This window comes from Arachis hypogaea, chromosome 16, assembly GCF_003086295.3.
Source record: "Arachis hypogaea cultivar Tifrunner chromosome 16, arahy.Tifrunner.gnm2.J5K5, whole genome shotgun sequence".
Taxonomy (NCBI): Eukaryota; Viridiplantae; Streptophyta; class Magnoliopsida; order Fabales; family Fabaceae; genus Arachis; species Arachis hypogaea.
The window spans coordinates 27081132-27108433 of record NC_092051.1 but is presented as its reverse complement, the minus strand read 5'-3'; the positions used below and the strand labels follow the sequence as shown (position 1 = coordinate 27108433).

The following is a 27302-nucleotide window of genomic DNA, read 5'->3' as shown; positions in this document are numbered from 1 at the left end:
ACCTGTATAAGCTATTTTTAAACTGTTTGGTTTCTGTATGTCTGTATGTGGCTAGCCGGCTTAAACTCCACGAGCCGTGGCTAGATTCTCATGATATTATACTATTATCTTTTGCTATATTATACCTATATCTTGTGCTTTAAGTTAGAAGTTTCGTTAGTACGTTTTGCGCTTTTCAAATCCTATTTTGAACTATATTTTTCATCGGGCTTCTAGATTATATTATTTCTTCTATATATTATATGCATGAGCTTAGAACTGTCGTAACCTTTGATTAACATTTGCTTTACGACGCGAAGTAAGGCTTAGGGTAATTAGGGTGTTACAGTGTACGAGTAGTGGAGGGAGTGTTGTGGCTAAAGAATACAGCAGATTTATTAAGATTTACCCTCTGGCCAGTGATGCTTTCATAAGAATTTAATAAATACAGGATGTTTAAACATGCTTCAGGATTAGCCTTACAGAATAAGATGGAATCATCAGCAAAGAGGAGGTGGTTGACCTTGGGACATCGCCTATGTATCCGAAAACCCTGATTAGTCTATTTTGTTCTGCCTTGTGTAGCAAGAAGGAGAGACCTTCTGCACAGAAAAGAAAAAGATAGGGAGATGGATGATCTCCTTGTCGAATACTTCTATTTGGTTTCAAGAAACCATAGGGTTGTCCTTCCACAATAACAGAATAAAAAATAATTGTCACTAATTTTCAAATCCACATGATCCACCGGGAGTCAAAACCAAAGTTCTCCAATATAAACTAATGAAAATGCCATTCCATCCTGTCATATGGCTTACTCATATCTAATTTTAGTGCCATTTCATTTTAGAGTCCCCTTTTTTTGTTCTTCAAGTAATGCATACCCTCGTGAGCAATTAGGCGATCACTACTAAATATTAAATATTAATATTTATTAATTATTAAATATTAATATTTAATATTTAGTAGCTACCTCACAAAGCCCTAACTAAACCCTCCCGGCAATCACAACCACCACCACCATCACCGCCGCCGCCGCCATGGACTTCACTCCGCCCGCCGATCGAAGACGGTTTCACGGCGGAGAAGCTATTCAACCAGGGCTTCTCCTACACCTACGACGACTTCATCTTCCTCCCTCACTACATCGACTTCCCGGCGGAGGCTGTCGATCTCTCCCCCCGCATCTCCCGTAACGTCCCTCTCTCCATCCCGTTCGTTGCTTCTCCGATGGACACCGTTCCCGAGTCCGCCATGGCCGCCGCCATGGCCTCTCTCGGCGCCATCGCCATTATCCACTCCAGCATCTCCCCCGCCACCCAGGCCGCCGTCATCCACTCTGTCAAGTCCCGCCGCGTTCCCATCCTCTCCCACTCGGTCTTCCTCCCTCCCTCAGCTTACATTGACTCCCCGGATGACTTCGCCGATTCTCCGTTCATCCTCGTCATGGAGTCCGGCAACTCTAAGTCGAAGCTACTCGGCTACGTGTCAAAAGAATACTACATGAATCAAAGCTACAAGAGCTTGAAAGTCCGTGATTACATGGCTCCCTCGACACCATTACGGTGCCCTGGAGCCATGACTTGAAGGCAAGGATGAATACTTTGCTCTCATTAAATAAAATCTTTTGGTGTTGTCTTTGTTTATATTATCTAAGCTTTTATGCCTCCCTTACCTTTTGATGGAAATTGACAAGGTCTTGGAGGAGAAGAAGGTGAATTTCGTTGGTTTGGTGAAGGACAACGAGGTGGTTGATGTGGTTACCAAGGATGATGTTGAGAAGGTTAAAGGGTACCCAAAGCTGGTAGGGCCTGGGTCGTTGGGGCGGCGATAGGGACGAGGGAGCAAGACAAGGAGAGGTTGGAGCACTTGGTGAAGGCTGGGGTGAATGTGGTGATTCTTGACAGCTCACAGGGTAATTCTAGTTACCAATTGGAGATGATCAAGTACGTGAAGAAGGTGTATCCGGAACTGGATGTGGTTGGTAGGAACGTGGTCACTATGTACCAGGCTGAGAATCTGATCCAAGCTGGTGTTGATGGATTGAGGGTTGGTATGGGGTCTGGTTCAATTTGCACCACCCAGGAGGTTTGTTCAGTTAGGTGTGGTCAGGTATGAACGTTATTTTGTTTTATTTTATTTTTCAATTTGGTGTTATCTTTGATCTTTGCTGCCTATGTTGGTGTTTGTTGATGGCCTGGAGTTTTGAGCTGTTTGATAGATATGAATTTAGATTGTGATCATTTTTTATAGTTGTTATGTTTTGAGAAGGTTTGGTTCAATGATTAGGTTGAGCTTAATTTCAGAAGAGGTCTTGCTCCTCGGTTGTAAGGATTGTACAGTGTTAACTTATTAAATGATTAGAATTGTATTTTGTTTGAACAATATTGACTTATTGAATAGTATTCAGTGATTGGAATTGCAGTTTGCTTTAGATGGTGATGATTTTCTTATGGAATGACGAAGTTTTAAGTAGTTTTGACTTTGTATAGATTGTTAATATTGCATTTAAGTGTTTGGAAATTTTCAGCCTTGCTTTCTACCCTGTTCTCAATTATATGTTCTGGCTTGCAGGTGCTAAGTTATTAATATTGACTTCATGCTTTTCAGGCAACTGCAGTTTACAAGATTGCATCTATTGCTTATAAAAGCGGTGTTCCTGTGATTGCCGATGGTGGCATCTCAAACTCTGCGCATATTGTCAAGGCTGGTAGCAACGAGGCTCCCGGAGCTTATGAATATCAAGTATGAATAAAAAATTGGGTCAGGCTCTGCAACAATAGCTGTGATATAATGTGGATCAGTGTGATGATAAAAGAAAATTTACAGCTTAGAAAAAAGATGAAATTGTAAGAGCATCAAAACTTTATGCTCAGAGAAAAAATATTTTTATATATTTATTTATTTTTTTATTTGGTGTTGACACTGAAATGGTAGATGAGTAATTGGGAAGAAACTTTGGGAGTAATTCATGATTAATATTTGTTTCAAGTCCTTGGTGTACTTGAAGTGAAAAGACTTCAATGTTTTCAATATTTGACTTGGCCATTCTAGTAAGAAATAAGGAAAGTTCTGTGGTGCTTACCGCAATAGTCATCATCTCGTGCGGACTGTATGTGTCGCTGTTGGAATGTGACACGTGGTTGTGAATATGTGGTCACCGTAAAGAAGCGTCTCCGTGGTTCCGTTATTCGTTTGTGCTAAATTTGTTAATTAAGATAAATGAAATGTTTAAATTTGGTAATAGTTTAGGCAGGATTGAGTGTTTGTGTTATTGGGCCATAGGTTTTGGGCTCTAGTAGTTAGATTTTTGGCATTTTGAATTGTAATGCCAATTTAGTCTAATAACTGCCACAAAAATAATGAAAATGACTCTGTGGTCCAAAGGTCGAAAGTAGCTCTTATGTATGTGGACTTAGTTGAAATCATAAACGACCCATGTTGCTAAATATATTAAACCCCAACGTCTTAACTAATTACCTTAATTATATACTCTCATTAAAATCATAAACCTTAGTCTAATACATACTGCATGGTTTATTATGCACGTATATCACGGCTATTTTATATGATACAACTAAATGTATCAATAATTTTTCAAAAATTTATTACCCTAAAAAAACCACAGTGAATCATAATTTAATGCCCTTAACGCATTCGCCCTTTAAATCTTTTTTTCTTCATAAAAATTATAGAAAGGAATAAATTAGGAATTCTTATTAATATTTTTCTTTAGAAAAAATATATTTGATATCTTTTACATAATAAACAAACAAAAAATATTTTTATATTGTTACACCGAAACATAATTAATAAATAAAAATATCTTTTTATATGAGATATTCGAACATAAAATTACTTTTAATTTTTTATAAAATATTTAAATAAATAACTCCAAAATTATATTTTGTTAGAAACTCACCAAAACAAACCCTAAACCACCCTAAAGTCTACTCTCAAACAATATTGATGCACGTCGTAAAAATTTATATCTAATTTCCCCAAACCATAACATAAAAACTTCTCCAAGTTCATAAGTTCATACAATAAAAAGTATTATATTGTTTATAAATTAATTAGATAATATATAGATTAATATTAAATTTAAAGATTTATGTATAAAAATAATTATAAATTTTGTATAATTCAATATAATTAATTGAGAATAAAAAACAAAAAAATAAACAACAGCAACAACAAAAGTTTTGTAAGGTTAGTTTCTTTTTAAATATAAACTCGTATATGTTTTTTAATACTTTTATGTAATAAAAAAAACTTTCTTATATACTTTATCATAAAACATAATCAATTCTAAGAAGTTATCTTTTTTTTTCATTTATTTGTGTGAATATTTTTCATAAACAAATTATTCGACCTTCAAATAATAAAGTATATTTGTTTGTTCATATTGTTGAGTAGATGATCCTGTGTAGTGTATTTTTTTGAAGTATTTTTTTAGTGTACATGATTTTTTTTTAAAAGAGAGAATATTTAATTGAAATTAACGATTGTAGTTACTGAAATATTAATAATTTAAAAATATTTGAAAAATTTATTATAGTTTATAATATATATGTGAAGTTAATAATTACATTATATAAAAGCTAACATTCAGTAACATACGTTAAGATTTTAATATTTTTAAATTTCTTAAAATAATTTTTTAAGTAATTGTCTTTTTAATATACATAATCATAAAATTAGATTAAAAATAATTACCTTTTATCTTATTTCCAATTTGTTTTGAGAACCTTTATAATCAGAAAAGGTCATTCCCTTATAGTTATTGTTATAGAAAGTTAAAAAAAAATTTTAAAATTTGGTTTTCTAGAGAGTACATCGTAAGACAAGAAATAATCCATGTTAAAAAGTCAAAATTTTATTTTATTTGAGTCAACTTAATTTCTAAATGAGCTAGTTTGTTATTGTTGAGTTAACATATTTTATTGAGTTAAACCCCAAAATGGTCTTTGAGATTGGCGTCGTGCACTGAAATCATCTCTGAGATTTCAATTGCACCAATTACGTCCCTGAGATTGAAAAAAGTGCACCATATTAGTCCCTGACCCATTTTCCATTAACGACGTGATGACATGGCATGATGACGTGGATTGTAAGTGACACGTGTCACTTTATGATTTGGTCACGTGTAATGATATGATGATGTGGTGACCAGTGACACGTGGCATGCTGACGTGGATGGTTGTGCCACGTGTCACAATGTTATTCGTCCACGTGTCCGTTTGTGCCACGTGTCACAACAGTATTCGTCCACGTGTCATCCATTATGTCATCGTTATAGATGCACCAAATTAGTCTCTCACTTTGCATTAAGTGACTCATTTTAGTCCCTGAAATTGAATGTCGTGCACCAAACTAGTCCCTTCACCAGTTTTTTCTCATTTTTTTCTATAAATTCAAAATTCTCAATATTTTTGAATGCATTAATTTCAATTCTATTTTTTCACATGTTCTTCAAATAAAAGTGCTTTTGTAAAATATTTTTTCTCTTGCGAATACCCTAACCATCAATTTTAGAGTTGACATGAAGGCATTTCAAGTATCTTCACTACCATTTTCACCCTCTTTCAGTGCTTTTATAAAATATTTTTTTTCTTGCGTATACCCCTAACCGCCGTCTTGGAGTTGATATGAAAGCATTTCAAGCTTCTCTCATTACCATCTCCGACCTCTTTCGTCTAGATTGCAGAGGTCGGAGATGGTAGTGAGGGTACTTGAAATGCCTTCAATTTAACTCATTTAGACATAATGAAAACGTGTATTTCATAAGAAAAAAATGTTTATTTTAATTATTAATTTTTTTTAAAAATACATGTTTTTTTATGAAAAAAATGTGTCTAATCAATCATATAATTATTTTTTTATAATGACATACTTATATATTACAATTTACCAATGTTAAATTATTAAAAAAATTATATAATTAAAACTAAAATCTTAAAAATTTTTATGAAAGCACTTGTATTTAAACGATATATGAAAAAATAGAATTAAAATTAGTGTATCCAAGATATTAAAAATTTTGAATTTAAAAAAATGAGAAAAAATTGGTGAAGGGACTAGTTTGGTGCACGACATTCAATTTCAGGGACTAAAATGAGTCACTTGATGCAAAGCGAGGGACTAATTTGGTGCATATACAACGATGATATAATGGATGATACGTGGACGAATACTGTTGCGACACGTGGCACAAACGGACACGTGGCCAAATAACATGGTGACATGTGGCACAACCATCCACGTTAGCATGCCACGTGTCACTGGTCACCACATCATCATACCATTACACGTGGCCAAATCATGAAGTGACACGTGTCACTTACAGTCCACGTCATCATGCCATGTCATCACGTCGTTAATGGAAACTGGGTCAGGGACTAATATGATGCACTTTTTTCAATCTCAGGGACGTAATTGGTACAATTGAAATCTCAGGGACGATTTCAGTGCACAACGCCAATCTTAGGGACTATTTTGGGGTTTAACTCTATTTTTTTTTGGACCAGAAAGTCATTTTCATTATTTTTGTAGCAAAGTTACTAGACTAGATTAGCATTACAATTCAAAATGCCAAAAATCTAACTACTAAAACCCAAAACCCATGGTCCAGTAACACAAACACTTAACCCTGTCCAAACTATTATCTAATATAAACACTTCATTTATCCTAATTAACAAACTTAACACAAACGAATAACGGAACCAGGGAGACACTCTCTTACGATGACCGCATATTTACAACTACGTGTCGCATTCCAACAGCGACACATACAGTCCGCATGAGATGATGACTATTGCAGTAAGCATCACGGAACTTTCCAAGAAATAAAGTCTTTAGCTATTCTTCTTGCTTGCCTTGGGTTAATATGCATAATCGATTTATACTTTACCAGAATACAGGGACGGATCCAGAAATTTTAATATGGAGGGGCCAAATTTTAGATAATTTTTTCATTCTATAAAAATGATTAACATAAAATTATTAGAGTTAATTTTTTAAAATATTTATCAATATATATATATATATATATAATTATAAATTTTTTTCATAATTTTATTTTTAATATTATTATAAAATTATAAAATACTAATAAATTATAGCGTGTTTAGTTAAAAATTATCACATATCTTATTAATTAAAATTAATTCTTTCAAAAATTTTAAAAAATTTAAAAATAAATTATAAATTATTAATTATTTGAAAGACACAGTACTTTTATAGAATACAAGATATAAGATATTTTTATACAATTTTTTCTTTTAACAATGTAAATTTAGAAGAAAAATGAATATTTTTTATAAAAAAGAATATCTAAAATATATAATGTGATTACTAAATATAACTACATAAGTCATTATTAATATAATAATATAAATATTAAATATGTTAATATAAAAAAATAAATTATTTTTTTTAATAAATATAGAGATTATTATATAAAAACTAATTTGAAAAGTACAAAAATTTGAAGGTATAATATTAAATTAGTTAAATAAAAAATATTATTGAATTAAACAATTAAAACATAAATTCATTATATAATAAAAAATAATGCATATAAAATTATTAAATTACATAATATTTTTTTATTTTTTAAACATATATTTATATGTAAGTATAATTTTTTAAAATTTTGGAGGCGAGGCCACAAATCGCCCCCCTCTAGATCCGCCCCTGCCAGAATGGTCAACGAGTCAAGAAGTATAGAGGAATGGGTTTGGGGGGCCCGAAGCCACTACTGCCCCTCCCCCTCTCTCTCTAGGTCCGTCCCTGCCAGAATGGCCAACGAGTCAAGAAGTATAGAGGAATGGGTTCACTAGAAGCTATGACTAAAGGAAGTGATCAAAGATATTTGGGTGACACTGCAAAACTAAAAATTGCTCAGGGGGTTGTTGGAGCTGTTAAAGATAACTAGATAAGGGTTCTGTTTTGAAGTTCCTACCATACACCATGCAAGCTGTCAAGCAAGGGTTTTAAGATATCAGTGCTCACTCTCTGCAGTCTGCTCATGACCTCCTCAGATCCAAGGTGTTAAGGCTAGAGGTACGGTAATCGTTTCTTGTTGTCTTCATCATTTCTGCACTAAATACACTAGTTCCTATTTTCTCAACCATTTACCCTTCAACTGTAGTTCTCTACTGGGGTTTTTTATTTTTAATTATTTTTATTGTTTTCAAACCAAAGGGAAAAGGAGTAAAAAATATTTTTGTGTTAAATTTTTGCATTTTCCTAGAACACATTTAATGCATGTGTTTGCCTGCAATTGCAACCTCAGGCAAACAATAAAATATGGTTTATGTTAATATTGTCGTTCAGATTGGTATTATAAATTTTATAAGCTTTTCTGAACTAATGTTTTTCTGAAATACTTTCTAAGACCAAAGGGGGGATTTACTCAAATTTGTCTCTTAATATTTGGTATGCTCCGTTCAGGTCCGGAGTGGAGCAGCGCAGGTTGAAGGTGGAATCTATGGTCTGGTTTCTTATGAAAAGAAATATTTTTGAAGTATGAAACCATCCAAAATGGTTGTAAGCCGTGGTATAAATTATTGTTGTAAGTTTAAAAAAGGGCATAAAATGTTACTCGGGCAGTCACAAGTTGCTGCCAATGATGTTATTAGAAGTCGAAACATTGTGGATGATGGTGGCCACACACCATGATTTTATGAGATAAATCCTAGTTATTTTTAAATTTTTCTTCAGGTTTTGATTACGTCATAGTTGTCTTGTATTTTAAATAGGTGTTTTAGTTGGTTATCTTTTTTGTGCCAATCAATACTTCCGGAGTACTATTTGAGGTTTCATGGTAAATTTTCTTGTTATCTTCAATTCATTAGATTTACATATTATTTTTAAATAAAACTTCTCATATTGAAATTTCATCAGTGACCAAACAAGAGTCATTTTAATAGACTAAGTAAAATAGAATGATATGTTTCAGACTCTTAGTTGTCTAGCCAAACGGGTCGAAAGGCAACGAAATGGATATCTTTAATTGTAATATTTTGTATTTTTTTAATTTTTTATTAGTTAGAAAGACGGAAGTTTTTTATAATCAAGTTGGTGGTATATACCTTGCTATCTTGGAAAGTCAATTTTATGTTAAAATATGAATATATGATATGATTATTGAACTTTACGGGGTGCGTTTCTTATGGTTGCATGTTATTATATTATAGTAGATAAAAATATGAAAACAAAACAAAAACTATCGTGAATTTACAATGAAATATGCAGTGACTTTTTTAAGAAAACAATTTATGAAAAATGTTACAAAACAATACAAACAATCTTGTCTACTGCACAGACCAATATCACTGACCCATTAGAAAATAAGGGGGGAAATGAGTAATGACCATGGTAAAATATAACTATTGTCTATTGAGATTGTTTACTTCATTGAGTAGCAGAGACATTTAAAGTTTATGCATTATTAGTGATGTTGAGTGATGAGTTCAACTGAGTATGCAGAGAAAATCTAAAGAAAAAAAATGAGTTAGAATACTTTTGAGTAGGTTAGATTTCTTTAAGATTTTATTGTTTTTAATTTTAATTTGAATTTAGTTTTTTATTTTTTTATTTTATTAATATGTATGAAATTTGGAATGGTTTAATTTTATATTTGCTTGAAATTTTTTTATTTTTCTACGAGTAGGATAGGGTTTAGAACTTTAGGGTTAGGGTTAAGAAATTCTTAACCCGCAGTAGGATAGGGTAGAATTTTAAAAAAGTTTTCAACTCGCGAGTAGGGTTAGGATAGAGTCCAAACCCTATCCTATCCTACCCATAGCCAGTCCTACATGCAGGTTCTTCTTCTTCTTTTTTGTTATCGTCATCACCAACAACACCAACATCTGATTTTTTCTGTGCCATAATTAAATAATTTCGATTCATTTTTTAGTTTATTTTGGTTCATTTGTGAATTAATTAAGGTTCACTTGATGTTACTGATAAGTATTGACCACATTTTTTACTACTTAAGTAATTTCGGTTTATTTCTTAGTTTAATTGAGGTTCATCTGAATTCAGAAATAAATTGTATGTACTTTTGTTGATGATTGAATCTTTTTGACTGCTTGTTCAAAATTGAACTAATTTTGGTTAATTTGTGTGTTAATTGAAGTTCACCTGATACTACTGATAAGTATTTATTAAATTTTTTATTTCTTAAGTAATTTCGTTTCATTTCTTAGTTTATTTGAAGTTTATTTGGATCCAGATATGAATTCAATGTGTTTGTGTTAATTGAGGTTCACTTGATGCCGCTGATAAGTATTAATCAATTTTTTTAGTAAAGAAGAATGAAATTATTCATTATCACTTTATTCAATTGCATTAGATTTCACTCTATTTCATTCAATTAGTTCAGATTTGAACAAATAGTAAAAAAAACTCAATTATCAACAAAAACACATCAAATTTATTTTTGGATCCAAATGAACCTCAATTAAACTAAGAAATGAACCAAAATTACTTAAGAAATAAAAAATTTTGTCAATACTTATCAGCAACATCAAATGAATCCCAATTAGCACACAAATAAATCGAAATTAGTTCAGATTTAAACAAACAGTTAAAAAGACTCAATCATTAACAAAAACACATCGAATTCATTTTTGAATCCAAATGAACCTTAATTAAAGTAAGAAATGAATCGAAATTACTTAAGAAATAAAATTTTGGTCAATACTTATTAGCAGCATCAAGTGAACCTCAATTAACATACAAATTAACCGAAATAAATTAAAAAATGAACCGAAATTATTTAATAATGGCATCGGAGAAAATCAGAACTAATAAATATATTTCTAAAATGTTGGTGTTATTAGTGATGACGATAACCAAAAATAAAAGGAAAAAGAAGATGCAACATTGGAGAACCTGCGTGCATGAATTTGGAAGAAAAAGGAAGAGGAGGAGAAGAAAGTAACAGAGAAGAGGAGAAGGAAACAGAGAAGTAGAAAGAGAATGAGAAGGAGAAGAAGAAGGAGAAGGAGGCGCGTGATTTAAAAAGTTGTTATAACAATTTGGTTAGACTTGGTTAAGTATTTTGTTTGAATATAAAGCTTTTTATCAAGAGTACTCATATAATAACAATCTTAGATAACTAATTAAGGGTACACATAACTAGTAATTTTTTTTGAAAAAACATAAAATCAAATTATCATGACAAACATTTAAAATCTAATAAAAAAAATCAAAATCTAAAAAAAATATCTAGCACCAACTACTCACAAATATTTAAAATTATTGTAAAATTATTTTAAAAATTTTTAATAAAAAGAAACATTTAAAACATAACAAAAAAATATAAAAAATCTAATAAAAACAAAATATTTTAAATTTTTTTAAAATTTTAAAATCTAACAAAATAAAACATCCAACGAAATATTAATAAAAAAATATCCAAAAACTAAAAAAAAATATAACAAACTATTTAAAAGAATAATTCAAAAGAAAAGTCTAGGGGCAGCAATTTTATTACATTTTGGCCAGCATGTAACCAGCAGAGAAATGTGAACTATTAGATGATATCTCACACCAATCTCACACTATCAAATCATCATTGATGGTTAGTTGATGGCTACCAATCACAAATGTTGCTGGCCCGTAACATTGCTCTAATTCAAAACCAAAAAGAGAAAACATCCAAAAACATAATAAAAAAAAAATTATCCAAAACTTAAGAGAAATAAACGTCTAAAACTAGTAGAAGAATCATCCAAAACGAAGAAGAAGAGCAACGTGGTTATTCTGTGCGCATAACGGAGGAGGCGTAATTCGTGGCCATCTTCTTCGTCGAAACGCAAGCGGCGTTGCGGCTTCGCATAAGAGGCGTTGCGGCAGCCAATGACGAAAGGAGAGGCGTCGTTGTTTAGCGGCATGAGCAGCGACAGTCTCACTCGATGTTTTGTTGCGTGCATGCGATGACGGAGGAGGGAGGAAGCTGCGTGCGTGTGTGCGGCATTGCGTTCATGGAGGGAGGGGAAGGGGCGCAGAGTTTGAGTGGTGGTGCGGAGGGAGGGGAGGCTGCATCCGTGCGTGCCGGTGGGAGAGCACTGCGTTGGCGACGGAAGGGCGCCGCGTGCCTGGGTGTTGGCGGATGCCGCGGCACACACGTGGCTATGCCTGTGTGTTGTTTTTTTCATTGTATACTATCAATGCGGTGAGAATGAAATTAGGATAGACTCTTTTGAATGTTTTTTTTTTTAATTTGTTTTTTTAATTGGTTGTAGGTCCTTTATACTTTTTCGTATAGTAGATGATAAAACAATTCTTTTAAAGTTGAATTAAGTCAATAAATAAATTGAATTTAAATCTTTCTTATTTTTACTTTTTGTAAGGATAGAAAGCGTCACAAATCATCTACTCTAAAAACTTATTAACCAGTTAAATAAAATTACATAAATGATTATATTATGTATATTAGAATAGAATATATATTTTTGTAATTTTTTTTGGTCTTAATACAATACAACACATTCATACTACACATTCGAACACACTAAATGAGTTCTTTTCTCCTTTTGGCTGAAGTCAAATTCAAACTCAGATGCGGCTATTTGGGAGGCACATGATCTAATAATTATCTATCTCACCATTTTCCTCTAAGTGTGATAGTTCGTAAAACACCAAGTGAGTACAGTAGCCACTAACCTCCACCAACCATGTGCTTTGAATGTTGTGGTGGCGGTGGTTCAATTGTATTAGGTCCTGGGAAAGGCTTGCTTGGAGGAGCTGGAGGCAAGAAGCTATTTGAATAAGTAGCAGTGTAAAAGTTGTTGCTTATCATCTCATGAATCCTCTTATTAAATACCGAAATCTCCTCGTCTAATGGAATCAAAGAAAATTATATATCATATATAATGCAACTTTAAATTATATATGGCATCATTGCAACATTCTTTAAAGTTTTTGAATTAAAGATAAAGAAATGTTCATTCAAAAATAACAAGGCATGAAATTGCAATTTACTTGTGATGAATTTAAGTATTAACTAAAAAATATTTTAAAATAATAATTTGGTTTATTTGAAAATATTTCCTATTTATAATTAATTATGAATACAATATCGAGGTAGATGCGAAATAATATTTTACAGTATATAGTATTTGGTATTAGGGGTTAGCTGGCTTCAAATATCAAAATGTTTTGTAAAGTCTGTTTACTTGTTTTAAAAAAAATTATAAAAGTTTATTTGAATAATTATGCTCTAATTTTCACAAAAATTATTTCTGTTACTAAACAAAAGAATAGAAGGATAAATTATTTTCACAAAATAATTTATAGTTCTCCGTATATGTTCGTATGATTATGTTAGGTTGCATTTTCCTTACATGTATAAACCAAGTAAAAACTACTTAACAAAATGTATAATTAGCACATATGCATGTTATTATGTGACAGGGAACATAACAAAAGCAACAATCATTGTCTATGAACTAGACATACACATTACAATATCACATATATTGTTAACATTGATCTGTCATGCCTACAAGTTACAAAATTCCACTGTCCATGTATCAAGCAGAGACGGATGAATATAGTTCCATACTAAACATTCAGTATCTCTATTTAATTATTATATATATAGACAAACGAAAAGGAAAAAATGGAAAATACATTCTTTAATTTTTGGTCAAGAAATCAAAGAGAAGACTCACCCTCAAGTAGTACGCAATTCAAGGCTTCGGAAGACACAAGAACAGAAAGGAGAACAAATGATATATAAACTTTTGAATTAGACATATGATCTCTTGTTTGCAATGTAATGAAAAAGGGATCGGAGTTGAAGCGTGAAATAGTGAAATAATAATATTCTTCCTACGAATAAATTAACTACCAATCATATATAATAATAAAAGTACATATCATAATTTGAAGATGCATGACCACTTACCAGTACAGAAGGTCATGAGTAAAATGTATTATATTACTACTACGTGGCTTTTGCCATGCAAGATGAGACTTTATATATAGTTTATAATGGCTAGATATATTAGTGATAATACATTTTCTTTTATTGAAGTGATAATACATTTTTTAAATTTTATTAGGTCGACAAATATTGTAAATGGGTTATTAAATTAGTGGCCCAAATAACAAACAGATCTAAAAAAATCATGGAGAAGAAAATGTAAAGTAGCGACAATGTAATTCCATAGCAGAAAGTCTAAGAAGCCAACACTTTTATTAAAATCTGACCAACATTTAACCAACAAAAGAAAAGTGAATAATCCTACACCATTAAAAATACCAATGAAGGCTAATTAATGACTACAAATCACAAGCCAATGAGTAATAACTCAAATGGCATAATCTTCCCATACTCATCTAAGAGGTTGCGGGTTCGAGTCTTCATATCTTTGGTAAAAAAAAAATGACTACAAATCACAAAACTTGTTGGCCCACCACTCCTCAATCCGAAATTACTAATATCACTCTTATTCAACATTCTTTTATATTATTTTTCCAAAATACCCTCTCTTTTTCCTTAATTCCCCTTTTCACCCTGCTATACTTAAATTTCCTTCGGGTGCCTCTCATCTTCTACATTTGCACAACTACAAGGTGTTCATGGTTCGAGAGTAGAATATTAAAAAACAGAAAAGGTAGTTAATGTTGTACTTATTGGCAAGCAACAAGTCATACAAGATCTTGGGAAGAATAGAAAGAGTTTGTATATGGCTAAGAAGAATGATAAATCTTTTTTTTAGAGACAAAAAACAGAATCAATGCTCAAGACACTATATTCCTTGATCATAAAAAGCCGGTTATAGCATACATGGCAGCCCAAAACTTGAGCAAGTACTCAATCATCAAGTAATTTTCATATGGCTATGTAATTATTATATTAAAACAACTCCCAGATTATCAAATATCATCGGAGTTAAATGGTTAACTTTTCCCATTAACCACTTCCATCAAGCTGTCCAAGTGAAAGCAAGTGTGCCATGTATTTCTGTAAGAAGCCAAAATACAATGTAGTTAAAAGTAAAATGTAAATGTCAAAAACACCAAAACATTTTCCTACTAGATGGAGTCGGTTATATGCATCAAATAATGTCATTGTACCCAAATATGCTAAACCTCTCCCGGCCACCTCATTCAAAATGTAGATGTCTAACATCTAAGAATTTAATTTTAAAGTGATCCTCCCTTGAATTTAAAAGGCTATATGTCACATGTAATGGAAAGAGGATGGTGAAAACTCAAAATTCTTTGCCTATGAACCCTTTTTGACCTAAGATACTAAGGGGAAGGAGGTGATGGTCTGGGGACCTTAGTTTGGATAAGGTATTTTAAAATTTTAATGAATTTAAAATACTATATAAGTAAATTGCCAAAATCCAAATACATGGAACTTTAAAATACCTTATTTGTATATGCAGCAAGAGAAGATGAAAAGGGATACATATGTGGCAAGTTTGATTGCAAATTCTTTTCTTTATATATTATCAATCAAGTTTTCATGAAAGGATAATAGAAAGAGTTTTGATTCCTTCTCTCACCAGGTATCTTGGATTCTCTACTCTATTAAGATCCTTGGAATTTATAAACTTCTTTGTATTAATGTCCAAACAAAACATTTTAAGTTAAAGGATTTTAAAAAATAACATTCCAAATGTTTTATCCAAGCACACTCTTAAGCTTGGATGTAGAGATTTAACCACTAGGCTGTGGGCTAAACTACCTATACCTTCCATATACACTTCAAACAGACCCAAACCAATACAACGTAATAAAAAACGAAAAAAAAAAAGTGTGCAATGTTGAAGCCAAGCAGTTATGCTTAAATATGTTTTCTTTTCCTTGTAAATATAATAAATTCTAGTTTTAGTCCATCCATCAACTTTTTTTGGGCTTTATTCCAAACTTTTCTAGAAAGCTTGTTTTAGTCCTTGTATTCCTCATTCTTGAGGACCAATGTGGATACATGCATTGTTCAAAATGATTGTACTAAAACCAAGCATTTTTGAAAGATCTGAAAAAAAACAAAACAAAACAAACAAAAACAAAAACAAAATTTGAGAAACCAAAACCATAATTTGCTCCTTTTAAAAGGATTAAAAACATGTTTAAAATCTTGCAGTCCTGACAAAAAGTACACCTCCCATGGTTGGATTGAGTCCAATGAAATGCTTAGCCGTCAACAAAAAGTTAAGAAGGAAAAATATTTTACGTGATACTTCAATTGCAAATATTATTAAAGACTTCAATCATAAGCATTCCTCCAATACGTTTCTAAGATTATGCTTTACCATATAACTTTTCTCTTTGTTTATATTTTCTATTTGCAGAACTTACCTATCTTACACTAGTGTAGGACCTAAATTCTAAAATTTAAGCATTTTTATTTCATCTTTTAACTCTCCAATACCAGCAACTATGATATTCCTCAAACATTCAATAGACAAGACTGAAATCCATCCTTTACGTACTCTTCCATATACTTGCATTATCCTTTGAAAAGTCAATTTTCCAAGCAAATATTGATGCACCTTCTTATCAATGATTTCTCTATATTACTTTTAATGAAACTATGTAGTGGACCTCACAAAGTCACTTAGCCAGGAAGAGAGACTGTTCAATGGTTCCTTAATAATAGTGCTATAATGACCAATGGCCAGGAATAACTCTGAATTTGACTAAAAGTGTATTCACTAGGATGTGTTAGTAATTTTCATTTTGGTGGAGAAGAAAGGAAATGGAAGGGATTTGAAAAGCAGCTGAGTTTATTGTATTATCCTTGTAGAAGTTAAAGGAATTTATTAAAATTTAATAACTGTTAAAAAAATTCAGACACAGAACGTGAGGAACTAAGAAATTCAAATGATTAAATCGATTCGTGCCTGAAATTTGATGAACCAACTTGACCAATTACTCTAAAATGAAAAAATCATAAGATTCGAGTTTCACATAAAACTAGGATTTATAAAACAATGTCTTTAAGTATCAATATCAGTGGTAAAAAGTAAAAATTGTTCTGATTCCAGAATTAATATAAACAATTCTAAAATTAAGAAAAATCAAAATAGAGAGTAGCATATAGGCTTGAAACTTACTGAATGGTATGCATATGGAGCCTTCCCTTGACGATCGAAGTGTTTGGCCATGATGCAGAACTCAATTGGACCCCATTCTTCAGCTTCAAAGCAGTTTCCAAGAGCAGCCTTGTACAACTAATAACAATTTGCAAACACTACTATTATCCTTGAGAAAAAAAGGTATAAAAGATGCGCATTTTCTAAATTATATAATGGCAAATACCTTGGAAGTATCTGTTAAAAGCTCAGTACCAGCCGGGTACGATGCGTAGAATTGATCGGCTCTGGAATATCCTGCCCGGGTTCTGAAACACCAAAATCATATATTGACTCCAGAGAATAGCATTCAAACCAATCTTGTAAAAAATTCAAAATCTAGTATAAAAAAAAAAAAAAAGGTTGTGACAACATTAGACGCACGTATTGCTAACATAAGCATAGCTTATGAGTGTGGCAAAGCAGTAGAATCCAGTATATGACACCAATCTTCGAAACTTCTGAATCTTTAGTATCTCTTTGAATTCATCATAGAGCCTCATCATGGACAATGATTAGAATTCACCCTGAGAAACAAAGGGAGCCAACAATAGGTTCATCAAACACATGATGTGCACATATTGTCATTGATTTCTTGTTACATAACGTATGCCAAAATATTATCAAACAAGTTACCAAACACAAATGAGGCAAACAAACAATGGAAGACCCACCACTTAGCCATTAGAAACTATGATGGATTTCGCTGCAAAACATACCATCTAGTAACGAAAGGAAACAAAGAAGAACCAAGTTTTGTGAAACCTGCTTCTACTTCTTCCTTTATATTTTTTTATTTCTACATTTTTAAAATTTCTCAAATCTTTATTTTTCATTTCCTTAAAATACAGACATATAGCTCCACGTTTCACTATATCCTTCTTCCTAATGCTTTTGTTTGCTTTCCTGTAGCTATAGGAATTGGCCTCATTTGTTAGAATTAGCATTAAATATTGGCTTTGAAAAGTAACCAAATGTGATGAAAGCTGGAATTCCTCAAAGTCTTACCAAGTACTGGTGACAATGGAAATTTCATATGTTAATTAACCTGTTAGATCAAAGGGAATAAATGTAAATTGAAAGAATCAAAGAGTGTTTGAAATTTGGACAATCTATTGTTGAAAATCTTCTCCCCCTACATATGCATCATTATTACATTCTCTTTTTTTTCCCTTTATTTATTTGTTTATTTTTCAGAAATCATGAATGGCAAAGAACCGCCTAACTTCAAAGATTATGTCAGAAACTTTAACAAGGATAACTCAGGAAAAATGTAACAACAATATCCAAAGCCGACAACATTACTATCTAACGGCTTAAAGAAGTGCTAAGGATTAGCTTAGGGAACTAAAACATGTCTATGACATTAACAGAGAAGGGAGCTCCAGATGAACCAATTATTACAGTTCCAACTACAGCAAATTCAATGTGAGCACACAGTATTAGAAATTATAATCTGTCCGCAGAATCAACTTTGAACATGCCTTACTATTTCATTTGGCCAAAAGTTAAGTCATCAGGTTCATCGAGATATAAGCTCCAACGTATATGTCCATTCTTACTAATGAAAAAGGCATGAAAACCTCAAGCTCGTCCATCGGAAGTTATGGTTTGTAGAATAAAAATTCCAGACTTTATGGTTTGAATTCCAAACTAAGGCATGTTTCCTTCCAATCTTTAATTAAATTCAAATGACAAACAGGGTGAGAGAGAGACTGAGAGAGACATAGTTATCAGCAAGGTTTTGAAAACCGGACCGGTCATCAAACCACTCTAGTTATTGGTTCATTAGTTCATTGGTCCAACTGGTTCAACTGTAGTCCAACCGAAAAAACCACTTTATAATAAAATATAAATAAATATCCTAAAGCATAAGTATAGTCTAATCAAGGTTCAGAAAATCGAACCGGTCATCAAATCGCTCTAACTACTGGTTCACTGGTTTATTACTTTAACCGGTTCAACCGTAGTTCAACCGAAAAAACCGTTTTATAATAAAATAATAAATAAAATATAAATAAACACACTAAAACATAATTATAGTCTAATATAAACTTTAAAATATCATCCAAATTAAAAATACTACATAAACCACAATGTTATGATCTCATTCAAATACAAACTCAAAAGTCAAATAACAAAACCAACCAAACACAAAATGCCAACATCCAATAACAATAACAATAACAATATAATCCATACCTAAAAATTAGCAGCAATCTAATAACAATATAATCCAATCTAATAACAATATCACAGCAATCCATAACAGCGGCAAAATTCAATCTAACAACAATATAATCCAATCTAACAACAATTATTCAATCAATAACAGCATGCAAATTCACAAATTAATTAACAATTATTCAATCCATAACAAGTTCACAGATTAATCAACAATAATTAATTAATTATTCAACAATTATTGTTTAAAAAACACCTAGAAGCTAGAAGGCAGAAGCATAACACAGAGGGGGAACCGGTTCATAGAACTGACCTGTGGAACCACGTGATGCCGACGAAGGTGGAACAGAGGTGTGCGACGGAGGCAGGAGGCAAGCCCGGCGAGGATGCTTCCCGAGCTGAAACGGCGACGATGGTGGAGAGCTGCACAATCGGCAACGAAGCTCCAACTTGCGACGGCGGCGGGAGCGGTCCAGTGACTAGACGGTTGTGACGGAGACAGCTCGCCGGCAGTGACAGGAATGACAAGCTCGAGGGTGGAGGGAGAGGGACTGCTGCGCCGTTGTGCTGGGTTGGGATTGGGAGACATTGGGTAATGCTTTAGGGTTAGGGGTTCACACGTTTAGGGCTTTAGGCAACCAAAGTGAACAAAACGGTGCGTTTTGCTTAAAATTAAAAAATCGGCCGGTTCACGGTTCGGTTTGACCGACCGGTTTTCAGCCAGTTTGGCAGTCCAACAACGGTTTTCTGATTAGGCAGTTTTGGCATTAGTCCGAACCAGCATTCCCATCGGTTCGCGGTTCGACTGGCCAATTCGAACCGATTTTCAGAACCTCTGTGTCTAACATAAACCTTAAAATGTCTTCTAAATTTAAAGTAGTACATCAAATATTATCAACTAAAGTCTTACAATCTTATCAAAGTACACTCTTAAAAGTTAAATAACAAGAGAAAATATCCAAATATAAAATGACATCATGAAAATTTGTCATAATATCAACAATTTAATATCCATTATATTACTATTGAAATCTTCAATACAATCACAAACTAAAACACAATGGAGCCCAAAGCATAAACACAGCACAGCATAATATTCCAACAGAACATTACTATGCGAAAAAAGCACAAAACAGCAGCACAGAGCAACCAGAGCTAATCAATAATCAATTAATCATTCAATAAAAACACAAAACACAATATGATTTCTGAACCAAGTATAAAAAACAAAAAACAAGCACTAGCAGTGAGCACTGCAATTTTTTTTTACTTCAAAAGGGGATCATAAACAACTGGTTCTATGAAAGTAAAATAAATAAAACAAACAAACTACAATAATATGTTCAAACAAACTACAATGCCAAAAATAGACCAATAATGAAATAATGTAGGGTTTCTCTTTTCAATTCTATGCTCAAGCTTGTGGGGGACCAGAATCAACAGAGTAATACCGTTGGAATAGTCTTCCTTCTTAATTCTTATATACCTCCAACTATTTCCTACAAAATGAAAATTGAGCACAAAACATGTCCTTAAATAAAAAACAGTACAACACCCAGAAATCAATAAGAATATTAAGCACCAACTTATGGCAAAATGTACCGTCAAGGATACATATATTCATGTTTTTGCGTGTTTGTTGCCACTTTATTTGGCTAATCAAGTTCAGTTTTAAAGTATGAAATCCCATTGGTTCTAGAAGGTGATTTCTTAACCAATAAATCAGATTGCATAGTGTCAAACACTTAAATTTTAAGTCAAAAAGTGAGGCTTGGTGGTATTAAGCATAAAGTGAAATTAACAAGATTCAAACTTTGCACACAATTACTTTCAAGTTGACATAATAGTGATTACTCACATATCATTTCAGTGTTTCTCTTTATTCAATGGTATTAACACAGACAGAAATGATAATTACCTGATTTCTGAGAGCTAAAACAATAAAACATAGTTACTAAAATGTCAGTAAGACGATGATTATGCGAGTTCCTTTCAATACACAATTTGTTACATTTTGTGATTAAAATACAAGTATTCCTTTAGGCAATGAGCACAAAATTTATCATCAAGAAACTTTAACAAGAAGCAAGAACAAGCCAATAACAATTTATCAGTATCAGTTTATCATCAATCAGTAAGCCAGTAACAGAGTGAAGCAACCCAAAACAAGCAAGAACAAGCCAGTAAGAGAGTTAAAATTTTTCATCAAGCAGTGAGCAGAGCCAATCAACCAACAAAAAGCACCTAGCGCTGACTGAGCATCCGAGGCATTACCTTCGGCGAGGGCAGTGACCATAGATTTGAGGGAGAGCGACGGACGACGGGAAGCTGGCAACGAACACTGGTGAGCTGGATACGGACGATGGGGAGCTGGCGACGAACAGGACGGACGGACGACGTTGGAGCAAGACCTGGAGATACTGGCGTTTGGCGAACAACCACGACGAACCAGGCGGCGACGGTGAGATCAACCGCGGCACAATGGAGGCTAGGGGTTTTCAAGGAAGAATGTGAAGAGTTCTGCGTGAGTGAAAGCCTGAAAGGGGGAGAGACTGGTTTCTCAATTCAGAAACCCTTTTTTTCTTAAACGATGTCGTTCAGAGTAAACCGACCTGGTACCGGTTCAGCAGTTTACAAACGGTTTTATAATCACCGGTTTTGGACAGTAAATCGAACCATGTTACTATCCGGTTCACAGTTAGACTGATCTGACTGGTCGGTCCAATTCGATTTTTATTTTTTAGAACCATAGTTATTAGAACCTGATAATTGAGCTGGTCATATAAAATCGGATTCCCATGCCACCGGTTTAACCAATGAGTTACTGATTCATCCGGTTGATCTGATCATAATTAAATAAAAATATAAAATTATAAAAATAAAATTAAAATAAAAACTTAAAATGTTTCACAAATATATTTTAACATGGTTGATGGTGAAAACTGGATTTTACATTACACCTAATGATAGAATCAGGATATATTATTGTATCATCTGATTTTCTCCTTTTATCTTTTTTTTACTGAATCAAGATATATTATTGTATCATCTGATTTTCTCCTTTTATATTTTTTTTATTGCATTTTTTATATGAGACAAAAATTAAAATAATCTACTAATTTATCGATAACTAACTTGTTTAAGTTGTTATTATTGTGTTTTCTTAATTCAACCCTCCTTCTCAAATCTCTGAAAAACGTTTAAATTTATTTATTTTTGAAATGACTTTTTTATTATTATGTTCAACCATCATCTTTTTTACTATTTTTTCTTTTTTTTTAACACAGTACAATATTTCACTTCTCGCTGTCTACCACCCATTGCTATTGACCAGTGATCATTGCACTACTATTGTCGACTACCATAAACCCTAAATTATAAACTATAAATTTTAAATCCTAAATTTTAAATTTTAAATCATAATCTCTATCCTTAATCTTAAATACTAACCCTAAATCCTATCAAGTGAAGATTATAAAAATAATCTTATGATAAAGAAAAAATTGACTAATACTAACTAATTAAAGATTAATTTTTTATATTTATTCTCAATCCAAACGAAGCTAAATTATTCTATATTTTTAGAGTCTAACTACAGAACTAATTTTTTGATAATAAATTTTAGCAATTTTTTTTTTTATTCTTATATTCATGATCTCCACTCTCACATCTTTTGTGATCATTCTCCGTATGTTTTTCCTACATGTGTAAACCAAGTAAAACTACTTGTTAACAAAATGTATAATTAGCACATATGCAAGTTTTTATGTGAGAGGGAACATAACAAAAGCAACAACAATCATTAACTATGAAGTAGACATACAATATCACGTATATTGCTAACATTGATCTATCATGCCTACAAGTTACAAAATTTCACTGTCCATGTATCAAGCAGAGAGTCTAGGAATGACAAAACTCCCCGAGACGCGGAGATTTTGCGAGGACTGCTTCGAATGGAGATCCGACTGTAAAAAAATTTTTTTACGGGGATAGGGACAGGGGACACAATTCTTTCGAGGCAGGCGTGGGGACGCGAACGGAGATTCCCATTCCGTCCTCATTAATCCCCGAAATTCATAAATTTATTGAATTATCTTAATCCTCATTTGCATAATCATTCTTCAATTCAGAGATCCCTAACGCTGTCTATACTTCATCCAACCTCTCTACAGCCACCCCCTCGCCACTCTCTCTTCTTGCCGCATTGTCACACCTCACCGTGCCATCATCCTTACTGTGTCGTGCTCTTTATTTGCGGTGTTCCTTTTCGTAACTCTGCCGTCGTGTCCATTCTCCTCTCTATTCCTGCGTCTCCCACCTCGTCCATTGCTTTGTCCTCTGACTCGCCGTTGCGTCCCCCCACTACGTCATTTCAAAAGAAGTCACCATCTTATTGTTTAGACTTTTTGTATAAAATCTTGCTGTTTTTTGTATAGGATGGATACTTGCAATTCTATTTATATGGAAATTAATAATTAATTAGAATTATCAAATAGATGGAGAATGGGTCCCTGCGGGGAATGAGGCTCTGTGGAAAATGGGGATGGGAAGCAATATTCCCCTATGACAAGAAACGGGAGTGAGGACGGGGAACAAATCTGGGAGCGGGGATGGAGAGCAGGGAGGCATCCCCTGCCCCCGCCCCACCCCATTGACATCCCTAGTAGAGAGAGGATGAATATAGCTCCATACTAAACATCTACTATCTCTATTTAATTATTATATATGTAGACAGTTGAGTTTAGAGAATTAAACTATGATTAAGATAATGATTAAACATTATTTGATTAATATCAAATTACTTGTGTAATATATTTTGTTTAGTTTACAAAAAATAAAATAAATTGAAATTGACCTAAGAAGTAAATGCTCAAGCCCAAATACACACACAATGGTCCAAAGATATATAATTGCTACAGTCACAAATTCTTCTTAGCTGAAACAAAAATAAGCTTTTAGCAAAATTAAAAGAAAGAAAGAAGTTGGCCTAAGATCATCTCAAGTCCAATTCGGTAGCCACACCCAAATACATTCATTCACTAAGTCTTTAACCAAAAAATTCAAACTTCATTTCATTTGAACACACTTCATTCACCGAACCAAAACTCTCTCTTCTATTTCTTTCACATCACATCACTCTGTAACAAAAAATGTGAAGGAAACACTTGATGATCCCTCTTGGATAAAGACAATAGAAGAAGAATTGGTCCAATCTGAGAAGAATGAGGTTTGGACTCTAATGCCTTATCCGAATAGTAAGAAGGTAACGTATATTAAATGGATCTTTAGGAACAAATTGGGTGAGGATGATGGTGTTTATAGAAATAAATCTAGATTAGTAGCTCAAGGATATGACCAAAAAGAGCGCATTGACTTTGATGAGTCATTTTTCGATTGCTAGAATGGAAGCAATAAGATTATTGCTTGCATATGCAGCCCACAAAGGGTTTAAGTTTTTCAAATGAATATTAAGTGTGCATTTTTGAATGACTTTATTGATAGAGAATTATACGTAGCTCAACCCTCAGTTTTGAAAATAAAGATTTTTCAAACCATGTTTTTAAACTCTCTAAGGCTCTTTATGGTTTGAGATAAGTTTCAAGAGTTTGGTATGAAAGGCTGAGCTCTTTCTTGTTGAAAAATGGCTTACAAGAAAATACTACAGATACAACTCTTTCTATTAAAGAATCTAATGATCATTTCATACTTATTCAAGTTTATGTGAATAGTATTGTGTTTGGATCGGCAAATGAAGTCTTGTGTGATGAATTTAAAAAATTAATGACTAATGAGTTTGATATGAGTACGATGGGAGAAGTTATATTCTTTTTAGGACTCCAAATAAAACAAATTCCTAGTAAAATTTTTGTGCACCAAAATAAATATGCCAAGAAACTAATAAAAAATTTTGGTTTAGAAAACTCCGGATTTGAGTAAAAAACTTTGATCGACAAGCAAAGCTAAGCCAAGCAGGATAATTATTATTCAAGTTCATGGTATGGGATAAATAGCATAAGATCCAAACATATGCATGTTTTACTATCCTTATTACAATATCCTAAAAAAAGGAACGAAAACATATCATTGATATATATAGATAATGAACCTCTAAACCTTATAATTACAAATTGCTTCAATACTGCTCATATGTTTCCTCTTATGTCGTAGTCAATCATCAAATAAATTGAAAGATTATTGTCGTAAGTCGTTAGTTGTTAGGCTTAGTAGGCATGCTAAATATGTATGTTGATCAATTAATTAAACTTTTCATGCACACACAACAACTAATAACAGAGACACGTGGATTATAGGTAGCTCAAATGTCTTCATCAAGTAAATTTATGATCAAATAACATAGATATTTTTGAACCATGTGTTAATATATTTCAAAAGCTTGATCAATCAATGAAACTTTGAGTCCTAATCAGCTACTCTGCACCCCCCACCCACCACTTCCTTTTCTTCCTCTTTCATTCAAAGGGAATCTTATATCAATTCCAGCATCATTTTCTTAAGAGTCACATGAAATAGACGCCTAATTAGGCCTTTAATACTCTACGATACGGTAAGCATATTTTGTGGTTATTGCCATATCTTCTTTTAATGTATGCATGCATGCACATGCATGTAATACTGGATTCGATGACATATATGTATAAGCATATTTAATAAGTTCTTATTTGACAATTATTTGAAGATAAAAAATATATGCGATAAAAGGGAGAAGAAATCTTAGCTTGCACTGTTTGGAAGGTTGTCGCCACTATTATTAGTCTTGTAAGGTAGAATTAAGGTTACTTAATCTCAACTCTAATTAATAGGACTTGTAAATTGATAATAAAATATGATAAAAGATTAATAGAAAGAAAAAATGGCTAACATTATAATTTTTTGGCGATTTAAAGTTTAACGTTATACTTCTTCAAAAGCTTAATTACTTAATATTTTTTTTAAACAAAAAGTATAATTTTTGTCTTTAATATTTTTAAAAAATTTTTAAAATTATCTTTAATATTTAATTTGATTTAATTTTATCCTTAACATTTAAACAATATTTAATTATCCTTATTCTCAATTTTTTTTAACCGTTAACTCTAATTTAATATTTTCTTTTCCAATTACCCTTTTAAATTTAATTTTAATCCCTAATCCAATTTTCCCAATACAGAACCCTTCAACCTCCGTAACTCCACTTTTCATCCCTACCTTCACCAGATTACATCTCCATCTCCACCAAACCCAACACCCCAACCCTGCTGTTGCACCTTCACCTCACTTCACTAGTGCCATCGCAGTCGCTTCAACACTGCCATTGTAACACCCCACCACCTCCATTCATCACCGCACCCATTATCATCATCAACACTCTTCCTTACTCAAACACTACAAAAAAAAGTACGATTTTACAGTATTTATATAGTAAGGATTTTAAAAGATTTCTGCAAATTGACTCAAAAACTGTTTCTTGTTGTTAGATTTTAATTAGCAATTATTTTCATTCTAAATTGTAAGAGTTCCTTAAATCACTACAAGAAAAATGTTGAGTACTGTTGGATTTATTATAAAAAAAAATGAATAAAATTCGACGATAAGTTAATTACCGTGGGATTTATTGTCAAAAATAATCAGACAGTATAAACTTCGCTGGTAAATATTTACCGTCAGAATTTTTTCGTCTGATGGTAATTACAGTTGGATTCTGTGACGGATTACCAGCTCGAAAACCGATTGGTTATCGGCGAATTTTTCTGACAGTATTGTTGGCACCAAAAAATGTTATTTCGTGCACTATTATCGTCGAATTATTCCTACGGTAATTCCGATGATAATGTCAATTTTTTTAAGAAAATTTGAAATAAATAGTCAATTTTAATTTTAAAATTTTTCACACAATTAGTGGTCCACAAATTTTTTCAATCTTCTCCGTTATTCTTTTCTCAGATCTGCGAACCAAAATTCCCAAACCCGCGAAACCAAAAATTCCCAAATCAATAATCATATGACACTTTCTTCAACCCTTCCCCCAA

At 32.5% G+C, this 27302-nt stretch overlaps 1 protein-coding gene and 1 pseudogene across 6 annotated transcripts; one reads left to right on the top strand and one right to left on the bottom strand.

Annotated features, from left to right (window-relative positions):
• The first annotated feature begins 1016 nt into the window (after positions 1 to 1016).
• Positions 1017 to 8812, top strand: LOC112758719 (inosine-5'-monophosphate dehydrogenase-like; annotated as a pseudogene).
• Positions 8813 to 12401: 3589 nt separating this feature from the next.
• LOC112758717 (uncharacterized) lies at positions 12402 to 21883 on the bottom strand. 6 transcript variants are annotated; one of them, XM_025807450.3, is made up of 6 exons: positions 21547 to 21849; positions 20724 to 20771; positions 17473 to 17615; positions 17276 to 17357; positions 17071 to 17187; positions 12402 to 12832 (listed from the first exon to the last, which is right to left on the bottom strand). In XM_025807450.3, the coding sequence occupies exons 3-6, from the start codon at positions 17592 to 17594 to the stop codon at positions 12791 to 12793; spliced, it is 363 nt and encodes a 120-aa protein (XP_025663235.1). In that variant the 5' UTR covers positions 17595 to 17615; positions 20724 to 20771; positions 21547 to 21849; the 3' UTR covers positions 12402 to 12790. The 6 variants fall into 6 exon arrangements, with proteins under 6 accessions (XP_025663235.1, XP_072076240.1, XP_072076241.1 ...); XM_072220139.1 differs by having other exon boundaries at positions 19586 to 20771; positions 21547 to 21834; XM_025807446.3 differs by lacking the exon at positions 12402 to 12832 and adding an exon at positions 14690 to 14966.
• Between the last annotated feature and the right edge of the window lie 5419 nt (positions 21884 to 27302).